Raw genomic sequence first — 15,235 nt, forward strand, 5'->3', positions numbered from 1 at the left:
TCATCAACGTCAAACTGACATCAGCCCCTGATTCTAGAACTCACTCTAGAACCAACTCTGAACCTGACTCTAGCTCAAAGTACAGATCAGCTGTTTCTCAGAACCAGGGTTGGGGACTGAGCACTCAAAGGACATGGGTGCTATATGTCTCTGTTGTTGTACACTGGAGTTGAACCTTCTCTCTCCTGACAATTATTCAAAATGGAGCACATTGTCAAGAAATGTATATTTGTGAGTACAACTCACAAATGTGTACCATGATCTGTGAACAAAAAACACAAAGCACAAATATAATTTACTATCCACACACAAACACCTCTTGATTTGTATTTGTATATAACCATTATTTTAATAAATGCAAAAATGATTTGTAAGTATGGCTAATGATTTGTGAATAAAGGCTCTTACATTTGCAAACAAATGTCACGATGTGTGAATAAAAACAAAATCAGTGACAAACACCTTTCCAAAGTTATAAATAAAAACATGCTTTGTGTAGGTATCCCATCATTTCAATACAACGCTTTAGCATTAGAACCCGTCGAATCTGCATTGGCGGATCAATTTCCGTCTGTGGGTTTGTTTTCATTTGTTTGTAGAATGTTGCCACTCACACCGTGTGTTCATGGAGAAATGATTCCCAAATGAGTCTCAGTTGGTGATCTCCATTCAACTATAATGTCTTTGCTCAACCCTGTCTTTGTGTCCGTTGTTATGATTAACAACCGTCCAAGAAGTTGCAGTTAGTTCTAAAATTCAGCGGTGGAATTTCCTGCTTTTATTTCGTTTCATTCAAAATGTAACTTTGGACATTTTCCTGTGTTTAGTTCGCCTGTTAAGCTGTCACCTATGAAAAGTTCAGTGTGTGTGGACTGTATTGTACTGAATAAAACATTGCTAAGTCAAACATTTGTCAGTGATCATCATTTCAAGTGACAAGCTAGCCACTTTGGGAACTTACAATTTCGAAAGAAAAACATGGATCTTTGTTAAAATGCCAGCGAGAGCAATACTCTCTTTTTATCAGCTATTTTTAGTAGATAAACAGGAATGTTTGGGTTGGAATAGAGCAGATAAAAGCAGCCCCATTATAATAGCCCAATACATACACTGACCCTTTGCACTCAAAACAGCCTCAATTCTTCGTGGCATTGATTCCACAAGAGGTTGGAAACATTCCTTTGACATTCTGGTCCATGATGACATGATTGCATCACGCAATTCCTGCAGATTTTTCAGGTGCACTTTCAAGCTGTGAATCTCCCGTTCTACCACATCTCATAGGTGTTCTATTGGATTCAGATCCAGTGTCTGGGAAGGCCACTGAAGAACACTGAACTCATTGTCATGTTCATGAAACCAGTTTGAGACGATTTTTGCTTTGTGACATGGTGCATTATCATGCTGGAAGGAGCCATTAGAAGAGGGGTAAATTGTGGCCATGAAGGGATGAATATGGTCAGCAACAATACTCAAATAGGTTGTGGCATTCAAGGGATGATTGATTGGTATTAACGGGCTCAAAGTGTGCCAAGAAAACATTCCCCACACCATTACACCACCTCCACCATGAGAAGGTGTACAGGTGTTCCTAAAGTGCTCGGTGAGTGTAATATAAAGACATCATTGATGTAGGGCAACAATGGGATTGTTCTTGATGTCTTTGCGACTTGTCTCAAAAGAGTGTCGCCCGCTGAGTATAAACCGTAAGAAAAATCTATGGTATAAAAATATAAACCAACTAAACCGAGCTGTGTTCTCTGAACTACAATAGTGGGACTCCGCCCACTTAGCTCGGGTGTATGTAAATGAGGATTTCTTCAAAATAAAAGCGCCCACGTTAAACTTGTTTAAGCATTTAGAAACACTACGTATGGATAAAGGAACCACACATTATATGTAACTATATCTGGGAATAAAAATGTAATCCTCTCAATGTATTATTTGTGTTTTTAAGGGTTTGTAATTCCTCTAATATCCTTACCCTGATAAAAGACTGCTGCACTGCATAGGGGACACATAATGGACTGTACACAAATCATTTTCCAATATTCTTTTACTATATATTGATTGATCCAAATTACTTTTTGTAAATTGTACATACTTTCTGTTACATAATATTTCCTTAATTTATGAAAAATATTATTAAATATTCTGATCCCATCACTTTACAGTGATCTATTACCTCGCGCTTTTATTTTGAATTCGCGAAAACGAAACGGAAGTCCTATTGTCGTTCAGAGAACACAGCTGTAAACGCCAAAGGATGTTTTGCAGAAGCCTTTCCAGCCTACAGCTTCTGCCAAGATTGTATAGTTGAATGGAGATAGACAACTGAGATTAAATTGTGGATAATTTCTCTAGAAACACACGAAAGGTTAATGCCAAAATTCTGTTAACAAATGAAAACAAATCCACAGTAATTTGTTCTGCTAATGCTAAAGCGTTGTATTGAAATTATTGGATATCTACACAAAGCATGCTTTTATTCATAACTTTGGAAAGATGTTTGTCACTGCTTAGTTTTTTATTCACACATCGTGACATTTGTTGCACATGTAAGAGCCTTTATTCTTGCCATATTTACAAATAATTGTGCATGTCTTTAAATAATGGTTTACAAATACAAATCAAGAGGTGTTTGTGTGGATAGTAAATTAGATTTGTGCTTCGTGTTTTTTGTTTACACATTTGTGAGTTGTAATAGTAATAGTATTTGCAATAATATTGCCATGCTCGTCATCGCCCCCTATCCCTCAGTTACTGTTACTGTACTGACGAGTAAGTCCATCCCACTGCCGGTAAAGTCATGTTAATAATAAATGCAACAGGTCATCACCCTCTCTCTCTCTGTGTGTGTGTGTGTGTGTGTGTGTGTGTGTGTGTGTGTGTGTGTGTGTGTGTGTGTGTGTGTGTGTGTGTGTGTGTGTGTGTGTCAACACTGGACAAACAGAAAATCAGGGAGGGGGCTACAGACATAAAGAGAGTGAAGCATTTGTTAAAAGAGAGAGGGACAGTTTGTCTGAGTACAGAACACATAATAGGATATAGTTAGATTGAGTGAGGGAGCACAGGTTCTTAGTGGAGAGAGACAGCTGGCCTTTTATCTACAAGGTTCTGGAGTGAAGAGAGAGTGAAGAAAGAAATAGAGGGAAAGAGAGAAAAGGAAAGAAATTAATTAATTAATTAATCGTAATATCTGAGAGTGTTTTACAACAGCACTGGGATGGCTGGGGTTTGGCGGTGTGTTACCCTGGTGATGGTGGTGTGTGTGTGTCTGTGGGAGTCTGTCGAGGGGAGAGCCGTTAGCCGACCGAAACTTCAAAAGAAACCCAAGAAGCCCAAGGAAAATCCCATCGACAACACCGTACTACCAGCCCAGAACATCAATATAGAGCAGGTGGGTGCATGTGTCTGTGTGTGTGTGTGTCAGCTGAGGTGGAAGAGCGGAGTGATTGGGCAGGGTTTTGGGGGCTTAAACATTGAAATCCCCGCTCCAAGAAGAGAGTTTGAGGGACAGTACACCCACACTAGACACAAGTATAAAAAAGCCACAGTGCTAGGATCTGACCTTTGAACTGTGACACAAATAGGTCTACTATGCCTGCTGTCAGGGCTTCACTGTGATGTTACAATCTCATCACAAACAAACAGACATCCCACAGTTAGTGTCGGCCATCAAGGCCTAACTCCACTATGCTGGCAGTGCATCCATCCTTCCTCTTACTTGATGGAATCACTGATCAGACATGATTCAGTGACGATGTACTCAGGCTACGGACAGGCAGACAGGCAGACAGACAGACAGACAGACAGGCAGGCAGACATGCAGAGAGACAGGCAGGCAGACAGACAGACAGACAGACAGACAGACAGACAGACAGACAGACAGACAGACCGACCGACCGACCGACCGACCGACCGGAGAACTTGTTCCAGGCCTCAGGCCAAGGACCTGACTATTGAGATGCACCCAAAGGCAGAGGAGGCACCATTCAAGGCTACTGATGCTACTCTGTGTTGTTGTAGATGGCAGGGACCTGGTACCTGGTCAGCGCTGCCTCCAAGTGCTCCTACCTGCTAGAGCAAGGCACCAGCGCAGAGGCCACCGTCATGACCCTCACCCTGCCCACCACATCCAACGCACCTCTGTCTGTCAGGACCACCACCCGCCTGTAAGTAGTAGCACTATCTCCTGGCCTCTCCTTCTCTCTGTCTGTCTGTCTGTCTGTCTGTCTGTCTCTCTATCTGTCTGTCTGTCTGTCTCTCCCTCTCTGTCTGTCTGTCTGTCTCTCCCTCTCTGTCTCCCTCTCTGTCTATCTGTCTCTCCCTCTATGTCTCCCTCTCTGTCTGTCTGTCTGTCTCTCCCTCTCTGTCTGTCTGTCTGTCTGTCTGTCTCTTCCTCTCTGTCTCTCCTTCTCTATCTGTCTGTCACTATCTCTGTCTGTCTGTCTGTCTGTCTGTCTGTCTCTACCTCTCTGTCTGTCTGTTTATCTGTCTTCTCCCTCCCTGTCTGCTCTCTGTCTTTCTCTCCCTCTGTCTGTCTGTCAGTCTGTCAGTCTGCCTGTCTCACTCTGTCTGTCTGTCTCCCTCCCTCTGTCTGTCTGTCTGTCTGTCTGTCTCCCTCTGTTTATCTGTCTGTTTGTCTTACCGACAGGATCAGACTTTGGACTCTGGTAAGAGGAAGGGAGGTGGGGTATGCTTCATGATCAATAACAACTGGTGCACGGACATGGAGACTTTGTCTAACCTCTGTTCCCCAGACCTGGAATACTTGATGTTAAAATGCAGGCCCTTCTATCTGCCACGAGAATTCTCATAGATTATCATCACTGCAGTATATATCCCTCCCCAAGCTACTACCATTGCACTGAAAGATCTGTAAAGCATAGTTAACGGGCAGGAAACTGCATCCTGATGCTGCTTTTATTGTGGCATGGGACTTTAATCAGGCTAACCTGACTAGACTCCTACCTAAGTACCATCAACACATCTCCTGTCCCACGTGTGGTGATAACATTCTCGACCACTTCTACACAACACAGCAGAATAGCTACAGAGCGTAAATCCACCCTGCTTTTGGAAAATCTGACCACGCCTCTACACTGCTCCTGCCAACCTATAGATAGTCACCAGTGAGGTGGCCTGGGGTGGTCCAGTGGTCTAGCACCACGGCCTGGGGTGGTCCAGTGGTCTAGCACCACGGCCTGGGGTGGTCCAGTGGTCTAGCACCACGGCCTGGGGTGGTCCAGTGGTCTAGCACCATGGCCTGGGGTGGTCCAGTGGTCTAGCACCATGGCCTGGGGTGGTCCAGTGGTCTAGCACCACGGCCTGGGGTGGTCCAGTAGTCTAGCACCACGGCCTGGGGTGGTCCAGTAGTCTAGCACCACGGCCTGGGGTGGTCCAGTGGTCTAGCACCACGGCCTGGGGTGGTCCAGTGGTCTAGCACCACGGCCTGGGGTGGTCCAGTGGTCTAGCACCACGGCCTGGGGTGGTCCAGTGGTCTAGCACCACGGCCTGGGGTGGTCCAGTGGTCTAGCACCACGGCCTGGGGTGGTCCAGTAGTCTAGCACCACGGCCTGGGGTGGTCCAGTAGTCTAGCACCACGGCCTGGGGTGGTCCAGTGGTCTAGCACCACGGCCTGGGGTGGTCCAGTGGTCTAGCACCACGGCCTGGGGTGGTCCAGTGGTCTAGCACCACGGCCTGGGGTGGTCCAGTGGTCTAGCACCACGGCCTGGGGTGGTCCAGTGGTCTAGCACCACGGCCTGGGGTGGTCCAGTAGTCTAGCACCACGGCCTGGGGTGGTCCAGTAGTCTAGCACCACGGCCTGGGGTGGTCCAGTGGTCTAGCACCACGGCCTGGGGTGGTCCAGTGGTCTAGCACCACGGCCTGGGGTGGTCCAGTGGTCTAGCACCACGGCCTGGGGTGGTCCAGTAGTCTAGCACCACGGCCTGGGGTGGTCCAGTAGTCTAGCACCACGGCCTGGGGTGGTCCAGTGGTCTAGCACCACGGCCAACAGTGCACACATATGCCCATGTCGGCGTGGGTGTGAATCCGGCCCATTCCCTGCCGACATACCCTCTCCTCCTTACTTTCCTGTCTCTATCCAATAAAAAGATGAAAAAATATAAGAGTTGGGGCTGCCCCACTCAAAGAATAAACGTTAAAAAAACAGTGACGTGAGGCGTTCAGTGCTGGAGTGAGCAAACAAACTCCAAACAAACTTGACTGCACCGATTGGGACATGTTCAGAGCCTCCGCTTACAACAACATCAATGCTTTCACCGACTGTCACTGACTTCATCAAGAAATGTATCGATGATGTTGTTCCCACTGTTACGCCACAGACATTCCCAGACCAAAAACCATGGATTAACGGTTACATCCGTGCTTTACTAAGAGCGCGGACCATCACATTCAACTCGGGGGATTCGAATGCCTACAGGAATTCCAGATTCTGATTTCCATCTGACTCAGAAGGGTGATATATCGGGTCATAAGTGTGTGTGTGTGTGTGTGTGTGTGTGTGTGTGTGTGTGTGTGTGTGTGTGTGTCTTCGAAAAGCCATCAAAGACGCCAAGAGGAATTACAGGGACAAGGTACAATCGCAATACCAAGGCTCTAATGTGAGAGGTATGTGGCGTGGTTTACAGACAATTACGGACTATAAAAGGAGACCAGCCAGTTTGGACACTGATGCTTCGCTCCCCGATGAGCTCAATTCCTTCTATGCTCGGTTTGAGGGTAGTAACATGGAGCTCCCTACTCAAGCTTTTAAGCATGTCAACATCCGAATCTCTTCTTGTCCCAGTCTGTAATCCCCACCTGCGTCAAGGGCCCACTATCATTCCAGTCCCCAAGAAGTCCAAGTCAACCTGCCTTAATGACTATCACCCTGTTGCCCTCACGTCTATCATAATGAAGTGCTTTGAGAGGTTAGTGAAGTCCTACATAAATTCCTCTCTGCTAGACCCTCTCCAGTTTGCATACCGTGCCAAAAGATCCACTGCTGACGCCATTTCCCTCACCCTACACACTGCTCTATCTCACCTGGACAGGAAGGATACCTATGTGAGAGTGTTGTTTATTGACTACAGTTCAGCCTTCAACACCGTAGTCCCCTTCAAGCTCGTCACCAAGCTCAGGGACCTGGGTTTCAACACCTCCCTGTGTAACTGGATCCTGGACTTTCTGACAGGTAGACCCCTGGTGGTGAGGGTAGGCAGTCTCACCTCCTCCACTCTGACTCTAAACACGGGGGGGCCCCCCAGGGCTGCGTGCTCAGTCCCCTGCTGTACTCCCTGTTCACCCATGACTGTGGGGCCACGCACAGCTCCAAGTCCATCATCACGTTTACTGATGACACCACTGTGCTTGGCCAACAGTGACAAGTCAGCCTACACGGATGAGATAAAGGTCCTGGCAGACTGGTGCCGGGAAAATAATCTCTTTTTTTTTTATCAGCAAAACCAAGGAGCTGATCGTAGACTTCAGGAAGAATCTCTGGGGGGGGGGGGCATGCCCCCATCCACATCGGTGGGTCTGAAGTGGAGAGAGTTAATAGCTTCAAGTTCCTTGGCGTCCACATCACAAAGGATCACTGAACTCTCTCTCCCTCTCTGTTTGTTTTTCTCTCAGACTCTCTCTCTCTCCCTGTCTTTCTCTCTCTCTCCCTCCCTCTCTCCCTCTCTGTCTGTCTTTCTCCCCCCATCTGACTCTCTCTCCCTCTATATCTCTATCTCCTCCTATCTCTCTCTCTCTCTCTCTCTCTCTCTCTCTGCCAGTACCCAAACATACCACCAGAGGGCGCAGGATATTCAGGATATTCTTTCTCTTCCTTTCTCTTTATCTCTCCCGCTTTCTCTCACTCTTTATCTCATTTCTCTCACCATTTAGTTTTTCTCCTGTTCTCTCTCACCTACTTTCTTTATCAAATTCTCCCTTTCTCTGTCTTTCTCACTCTCTCTCCATTAGATGCATCTATTCATTTACCTAGGAGACACAGAGATACCCAGGGCAACAAAGCCTCTCTCTCTCTCTTTCTCCCTCTCTCTCCAACTTGTTGTCTATTGACCTATGTAAACCTCTGTAGCCTTTCTCTCAACAACAGGAAGAGAGGGAACACATTGGTGAGGTCAAGTCTCTGTTTTCACTACAGTAAGACAGAAACTTGGCTCCACCGAATCCTAACACAACATGTTCCCAAATCAGGTCACTCTAACCTTTGTCTCTCCAGCTTGGCTCAAACATATGCTCCAGGGCTGTGGATCTGTGCTTCTTAGGCCTGTTTGTACTTGAGATTTAGCTGTTTGTACTTGAGATTTATTTAATAGTCAGCTAATTCATGTTAGCTGAAGTGGATTAAATAGTTGGCTGTGCAACTGCAGTTAGCTGAGCTCTCACATGTGTGAATTAGTCCTTGTGCAATGGTAGAAATCTACTTGCCTCAGCAGAACATGGCAATTCAGACAAGTCAGGTCAGACAGATGGGAGAGAGCATGAGAATTAAAGATACAGGAGTCAGAGATAGACAATATTGTCATAAGGTTGGATGGCATCAAATTTACAATAGATGAAAATAAATGAGATCATAGATAAGCAATAATAAGCCTCCCTGTTCTTATCTTCTTTTTCTTTGTTTGCTCGCCCTCCCTCCATTCTTTCTCTCCCTTGCTCTCCTATTCCCCCTCTTCCTGATCTCCTCAGCAATCACCAGTGTTGGGAGATATTGCAAGTGTACACTCTCACCCCCACACCAGGACGCCTTTTACTCAAAGGTAAATGTCCCATCACAATGCACACATGCGTGCCCGTGCACGCACGCACGCACACACACACACACACACACACACACACACACACACACACACACACACACACACACTTATGACCCGATACATCACCCTTCTGAGTCAGATGGAAATCAGAAAAGGGTCAATTCTATCAACACACACAGAGAAGTTCGACAGCCCTGTGATCACCTCATAGATCCTCCTCCCCACCCATCTCCTCTGGCCCTCTATCTATCTTGGCTCTGTATTGTCCACTTTAAAATGACCTCCCAAGCATTCCTCTACAGCTCCAGACCAATGTGGCCCCTTATTCAATGTTTGGCTTGCTAATGCAAAATGCCCATGGAATCTGTACTTGTAACAATCACCATTCTTACTAGACTAGAGCCCTATTGTTTCAATGGAGCGGGAGAGTATACCTTTCAAAGTACACATTGTTTAAATCTGCTGACTGTGGCGAGACACATGTATCAATCAACTCCAAAGTCCAAACAAATTACCCAGCCTAAACATTCTACAGATATCAGATGATATGGTGAATGTGACCACAACTGTGAATCCCAGAGCAGATATGCAACCTGACTGGATTTCAACCCAGATCTCTTGCTTGCCAAAACCATAGCTGTATCGCAATATAAGACGATGGAAAATAACTGTGGGACAACATTAAAACCAAACGTTGCACAGCAGAATGTGTTAACACCATCATACCATGTTGGTTTATGGTTGTCATTGTGGTCATCATCCAACATTGATTTTGGCAGGCCAAAGGTGTTTGATTTAAAATCCAAACGTTTGGAGTGTCAAGTGACAAAAGAAGAAAGAATGCTTCACTGTCCCATTACTTATGCTGGGCACTGTATATACATTTCTATATATACATAGTCTCACACAGCCTACAAGATGTATTGTTCTGCTGCTCTTATTTTTGTAAATTTGTAAATTTGTTATTGCTATTTTGTTAATATTTTGCTATTTTGTAAATTTCTTGTCAATATTTGCTATTTGTTTTTTATGTCCATGCACCAACCTCACCAAGTCAATTTCCTGTATGTGCAAATATACTTGGCCAAATAAAATAATTCTGATTCTGATTCTGATATATACAATCAACGTGTAATAGCATGCACTGTATGAAGACTGCACATGTAGTTTATAATGCAACATAAGCCCCATTGTTCCCTCAGGCAGCAGTTCGAGGCTGGACACTGACATAGTGGTGTTAGAGACAGACTACGGCTCCTACGCTGTCCTCTCTTACCAGAAACAAGGGCAGCTCACCATGAAACTCTATGGTGGGTCATTTAAATACTCTTACATTTGACTACAAGAAGTACAGTCAAGCCTGGAATGCAACCAGTGCTCAATCTTGTATTGGAGTTGTGTGTAGTATTCACCAATCCATAATCTATTCATGTGGTTTTGTGTTCTCCGGCAGGCCGATCTAAGGACACCCTCTCAGAGGACATCTTAGATAAGTTTGAAGAGCTGGCTGAGAAAAAGGGTCTTGGACTAGCCTACGTGTTCCCGTTCCCTAACTACAGTAGGTCCACCTTTGATAACTACTCTACCTCAACCCACAAGTTTCAGTGGAGCACTCAAATATTAAGTTTTGTTGAGCAATATTGCCATAAGCTACACATCGTAGAAGAAATATCATACATCATGTTCATCATCTTTACCGTCACTTTGTTTTCAATCATTCAAGGTCACTGCGAGTTTATGGACAAGGACCATGTTTTAAGTGAGTATCTATACGACTTCAAAACTTCAATAATGTATATAATAATTGAATAATGGCTAAATAATAAGCTTTCTTGAATAGTAGGACGGTTAGGTAATGGTCAGACAGACCCTCCCCTCTCTACGGTCCCAAGAAGGCTAAAAACCTGTTTAAAGCATTTGTGGTTGAGAGACAGAATTTAGCATCACGTCATTACGTCTTCGAGTCGGCATGTGTTATTCAAAACGATCGATTAGATACACTTCTTAAACAACAAGTGACCTAATGTGTCCCCACAAACAGCATTGCATAAATGTATGGATTGTTTGTGCTAACTTTCCGGCTATCAAAGAAAGACGTATTCGTTTCTCTCATGTAACTTGCTTTTTTTCGCTCTCCTTCATAGATTGCGTCCCCACTTGTTGAGTGAAATTCTCCGTGCGCAAATGTTGAAGCAAGGATGCAGCAACGCTCCAACACTTCTAGAGAAGAAGAGAATGGTCTTCTTCCCTGTACCTGCAATCTGGCTGCGCACTAGAGTGTTTCTGACACAGAAAGTGCTTTCAATGTATGCTTGTGTGTTGTTGTTTTCTCCGAGGAAAGAGGAAAAACTGCTTCTTTCATGTTTAAATTGTTTTAAGAAGATTGCTTGATTCTCTACTTGAAAACACTTTCATCACATTTTCCATTTGGAGCTGCTCAGATAAATCTCAAATGCAATTTGATTAATTTACAAATGTTGCCCTAAAATATGTGTAGTGCAGTGTTTGCAGTTGAAAATTAAATGCTGCATTTACTATTGAAAAATGTGTAATAAAAGCCTTTCATATGAGATGAGGAATACTTTTATCAAGTGCAATAAAAAAAATAAGATAAAACTATGCTAAATTATTTAACCGTATTCAACAATAAGTGCTGGTTACAATAGTGATGGTAGTGTATGTCAGGTACTGTATGTTTGTGCGTGTGTGTGTGTGTGTGTGTGTGTGTGTGTGTGTGTGTCTGCAATGACAGTGGGGGAGGGTTGGGGGACAACTCTCTCCCACACTAATGAGTCCCAGATGTAGCCTTAAGGAGGTCAAATGGTTTAGTTACAAAACGGGGGTTTGCAAAACACAAGGCTCCACCCCTTCCAAAACAGTCCTGTGTGTGTGTGTGTGTGTGTGTGTGTGTGTGTGTGTGTGTGTGTGTGTGTGTGTGTGTGTGTTATGTAACCCATTCCCTGCTTTCAAGTCTCTGCCTGCGTTCTTCAGAACAAAGAGTCAGGTTTGTCATGCAGCCATCACATTACTCAACTGTAGAGAGGTCCACCCCCACACCCCAACCTGGAGTCCTCTGTGAACCCATGTGCTGCCCTGCACCACTGTTACATACTAGAGCGGTATAGAACAGTGTATAGAACGATTGAGATGATGAATCATAAAACGATGAACATGCTGATGCATCTGTGTGTGTGTGTGTGTGTGTGTGTGTGTGTTAATATTAACATGTATAATATAGGATGAGACAGAGGGGTGAGACAAGTTTGTTCATATCAGCAATTACAGCAATTACAGCTGCCCCCCCCCTCCCCCCCACACACACACACACTCATGTGAGAGTTGTGTAACAACAGTGATTTGTATGCCTGCCAGAGACGAGAGGTGGGAGGGAAGGACTGCTGGAGCCGCTGGAGTGTGTGTGTGTGTGTGTGTGTGTGTGTGTGTGTGTGTGTGTGTGTGTATGTGTGTGTCCAGGGGAGAGCGGTGGGGGGTGAGGAGAGGGCGGGACACTTGAGGATATAAGGAGCCCCGTTTTGCAGACACACACACACACACACACACACACACACACACACACACAAACACACACACACACACGGACAGAGACACACACCGAGCCATGAGGACCACACTACTGAGAATGCTGGGAACTCTTCTGTGTGCACTGGTCACCTGCGCCGAGGTCATGCCCCAGAAAAACTTTAACCTGGAGAAGGTGAGAGAGAGAACGAGAGAACGAGAGAGAGAGAGAGAGAGAGAGAGAGAGAGAGATAGAAAGACAGAGAAAGACAAAGAGAGAGAGAGAGAGAAAGAGAGAGAGAGAGAGAGATAGAAAGACAGAGAAAGACAAAGACAGAGAAAGACAGAGAGAGAGAGAGAGAGAGAGAGAGACAGAGACAGAGAGATAAGAAAGGGAAGAGAAGGGTGATAGTGGTGCTGCAGGAGGAGAAACATATGATGGAGGTCTGTTCAAGTCTTAACTCCCTGGCTTCAGCATGCTTTCTTTCTCATGATTTATCTGCAGATTAAGAGACAGGCTTTGTTTCAACACATGGTTCCTGTGTCTGTGTGTGTGTGTGTGTGTGTATGTGTGTGTGTGTGTGTATGCGTGCGTGTGTGTTTGCTGAGTATCATCACAGATTGTTTAGTGAATTGTAGCGATTGTAGAGAAGTGAATTGAGTCATTATCAATCCCCCCCCCCCCCCCCCCCCCCAAACTCCCTCTCTCTCTCTCTCTCTTTCTCTCAGATGGCTGGTAAGTGGTTCATGGTTGGCTTTGCCACCAATGCTGAGTGGTTTGTCAACCATAAGGCTGGGATGAAGATGGGCACTGCCATGATGGTGCCAACCGCTGGAGGAGACCTGGACCTCACCTATGCCAGCCTAAAGTAAGTTAATTGATGTGTGTTTGGAGGGTGGGGTGGGTGTATGTTTTCGTCGAAAAGGGATGTGTTTGTGGAGGTGGAAAATCTCTGTTACTAGGGGCAGATATCATACATACTGACTTTGCTGCTCTCTCTTTCTGTCTCTCTCTAACTGTCTCTCTCCCTCTCTCTCTCTGTTTCTCTCTCTCTCTCAGCTCTGATGGTTCCTGCTGGAGGATGACTCACCTGGCCAAGAAGACCGACATCCCCGGCTGCTTCACCTTCCACAGCCAGCGTGAGTACACACACGTGTACACACACACACACACACACACACACACACACACACACACACACACACACACACACACACGTACACACACAAACAGTTATATGCCCAAACTTCTCCTCTCTCTCCCTCAGGCTGGAACAATGAAAATGACATGAGAGTAGTTGATGTCCAGTATGATGACTTTGCTCTCGTTCACACTGTCAAGACCAAGGATGGAGTGTCTGAGGTCCTCAACAAACTCTACAGTAAGTCTGTCTATCTCTGCTTAGTCCTGGTTTTGGAAATTAATCAGGTCCTCTAACCCTAACCCTAGTCGTGTTGTGGTTGTGGTGTATTAACCTGGTCATGTTGTGGTTGTGGTCGTGGTGTATTAACCTGGTCGTGTTGTGGTCGTGGTTGTGGTGTATTAACCTGGTCTTGTTGTGGTTGTGGTCATGGTGTATTAACCTGGTCGTGTTGTGGTTGTGGTCGTGGTGTATTAACCTGGTTGTGTTCTGGTCATGGTTGTGGTGTATTAACCTGGTCGTGTTGTGGTCGTGGTGTATTAACCTGGTCGTGTTGTGGTTGTGGTCGTGGTGTATTAACCTGGTCATGTTGTGGTTGTGGTCGTGGTGTATTAACCTGGTCGTGTTGTGGTTGCAGGTCGTACCCCTGAGGCGAGCGCTGCTCTGCAGCAGAAGTTCATGCAGTTCTCCCTGGATACCAGCATCCTCCCTGACAACATCGCTATCCTGCCCAAGAACGGTACGCCTACCACACACACACACACACACACACACACACACACACACACACACACACACACACACACACACACACACACACACACACACACACACACACACACACACACACACACACACACACACACACACACACACACACACTTCTATATTTCAGTTGTCCAACTCCTCCCCTCACTCTCATCTCTTCATGTTTGTGTTGCAGGTGAATGTCCAGAGACATAAAGAGTCTCTTCCCTCCTCCACCTGTCCTCCATCTCTCCACCGTCTCACTATTTCACCTCAGCAGAGACTCCTCCTCTTAGGTAGAAGAGCCCTCCCCTCCCCTCCCCTCACCCTGTCTGCAACTCTGCCTACAGCTACACATCAGACAGACAGGGACCCAGAGCTCAACCATGACCTCCCAGCCCACTTCAAGCTACTCTGGTACCCCCCAATCCTGAACCAACCTCTAGCCCCCACCCCTAGACAGGGACCATCTGGAGGTGTGTAGGGGTAGAGGCTAGGGGTTGATTTGGGACAGGAGGAGGTACAGCTACGACCCCCCACCACTCCCCCCACCCCCCCATTCCCTGACCACCTACTATCACCAATCATCACCCCTCCTATATGTGTTTTTTTTTGCTGTTGATTTCTTCTGTATTGTTTTTTTTGTGTTAAAATAAAAATGTGTACAAACTACAAGCCTTCATATGTGTCGGCTAGTCAATCAAATTAGTGACTGTTTGGTATATTCTGCCCTCTACTGGAGGAGAATGATAGTATTGAATGATTATTGACAATTACTGTGAGAGCCAGCAAGAGATGTTCCTTTCCAAATCATAAGTCTTTGCCAGCTACAGATGCAAAGTTGAGGAAGCAAAGGGAATGAAAAACAATTAATAATAAATATGAGTAAAAAATGAATATTGTCACACCATGGCCCCATTAAGAATACAGCAACACCTTTAAAGGGACACTTTACATGTAAATGTACAAATATTTCAAAACTGCGTGTTTTAAATTCTGTAGTCCAAGTTACAAAACAAAAGGTATATCATTGGGGGTAATTTCCTTAGG

General features: G+C 45.5%; 2 protein-coding genes across 2 annotated transcripts; both read left to right on the forward strand.

The window, feature by feature from the left end:
• Positions 1-3,226: 3,226 nt before the first annotated feature.
• Positions 3,227-11,330, forward strand: c8g (complement component 8, gamma polypeptide; the record flags this gene model as incomplete). Its single annotated transcript, XM_083670525.1, has 7 exons — positions 3,227-3,400; positions 4,030-4,175; positions 8,707-8,777; positions 9,980-10,087; positions 10,231-10,335; positions 10,501-10,536; positions 10,922-11,330. 7 exons carry the CDS (start codon positions 3,227-3,229, stop codon positions 10,939-10,941), a joined length of 660 nt encoding a protein of 219 aa, XP_083526651.1. The 3' UTR covers positions 10,942-11,330.
• A 986-nt stretch (positions 11,331-12,316) lies between these two features.
• LOC310805034 (lipocalin-like) lies at positions 12,317-14,865 on the forward strand. Its single transcript, XM_083670544.1, has 6 exons — positions 12,317-12,492; positions 13,026-13,165; positions 13,357-13,436; positions 13,565-13,678; positions 14,076-14,177; positions 14,382-14,865. The coding sequence occupies exons 1-6, from the start codon at positions 12,397-12,399 to the stop codon at positions 14,399-14,401; spliced, it is 552 nt and encodes a 183-aa protein (XP_083526670.1). The 5' UTR covers positions 12,317-12,396; the 3' UTR covers positions 14,402-14,865.
• The last annotated feature ends 370 nt before the right edge of the window (positions 14,866-15,235 follow it).

The sequence above is a fragment of the Argentina silus genome (genome assembly GCF_951799395.1).
Source record: "Argentina silus genome assembly, chromosome: 1".
Classification (NCBI taxonomy): domain Eukaryota; kingdom Metazoa; phylum Chordata; class Actinopteri; order Argentiniformes; family Argentinidae; genus Argentina; species Argentina silus.

Bases quoted from the DNA above. Each gene is read 5' to 3' on its own strand.
- LOC310805034 (XM_083670544.1), top strand. From the start codon at position 12,397: ATGAGGACCACACTACTGAGAATGCTGGGAACTCTTCTGTGTGCACTG. The intron at 13,437-13,564 runs GTGAGTACACAC...TCTCTCCCTCAG, and splicing joins CTTCACCTTCCACAGCCAGC to GCTGGAACAATGAAAATGAC. The intron at 13,679-14,075 runs GTAAGTCTGTCT...TTGTGGTTGCAG, and splicing joins GGTCCTCAACAAACTCTACA to GTCGTACCCCTGAGGCGAGC.